This window comes from Penaeus monodon, chromosome 33, assembly GCF_015228065.2.
Source record: "Penaeus monodon isolate SGIC_2016 chromosome 33, NSTDA_Pmon_1, whole genome shotgun sequence".
NCBI lineage: Eukaryota > Metazoa > Arthropoda > Malacostraca > Decapoda > Penaeidae > Penaeus > Penaeus monodon.
The window spans coordinates 13,461,909-13,462,279 of record NC_051418.1 but is presented as its reverse complement, the minus strand read 5'-3'; the positions used below and the strand labels follow the sequence as shown (position 1 = coordinate 13,462,279).

Genomic DNA, 371 nt, shown 5'->3' with positions numbered 1-371 from the left:
AAAATGGCATTGTAAAGATACGTACACATATTATTCTATCTTTTCCCGGCGGCACAAACAAGGAGGAACCCTGCGGATCTCGCGCTGCGTCGCCTGCCTCACGCCCCAAAGGAAACTCGTGCTGCCCGCTTACCTCGCCCTCGGCTCGCGCGCGGGACTACCACACAGCGCGCTCTTTCGGTCATTCTTCGAGGCGTTGGCACTGTCACTTTTGCGTGTTCACTGTTTCCGAGAGACTTAAAATGCACCATGAGCATGTCCATAGAAAAAGCGTCCAGAATAAATAATATAAAACATCCAAAATAATTACGATAAATAATCACTGGCATCTCTGAATGCACTTAGCGTGCCAGTCTCTTATGGCGCTGTTA

At 48.8% G+C, this 371-nt stretch overlaps 1 protein-coding gene across 1 annotated transcript in view; it reads right to left on the bottom strand.

Moving 5' to 3' along the window:
* LOC119594053 (ETS-related transcription factor Elf-5-like) overlaps window positions 1-148 on the bottom strand; it is a 4,012-nt gene extending 3,864 nt beyond the window's left edge. Inside the window, exon 1 of the mRNA XM_037943088.1 lies at window positions 26-148. Coding sequence (XP_037799016.1) covers window positions 26-29 — 4 coding nt within the window. The 5' untranslated portion in view covers window positions 30-148. The remainder of the gene's footprint in view (window positions 1-25) is intronic.
* Window positions 149-371: the final 223 nt, after the last annotated feature.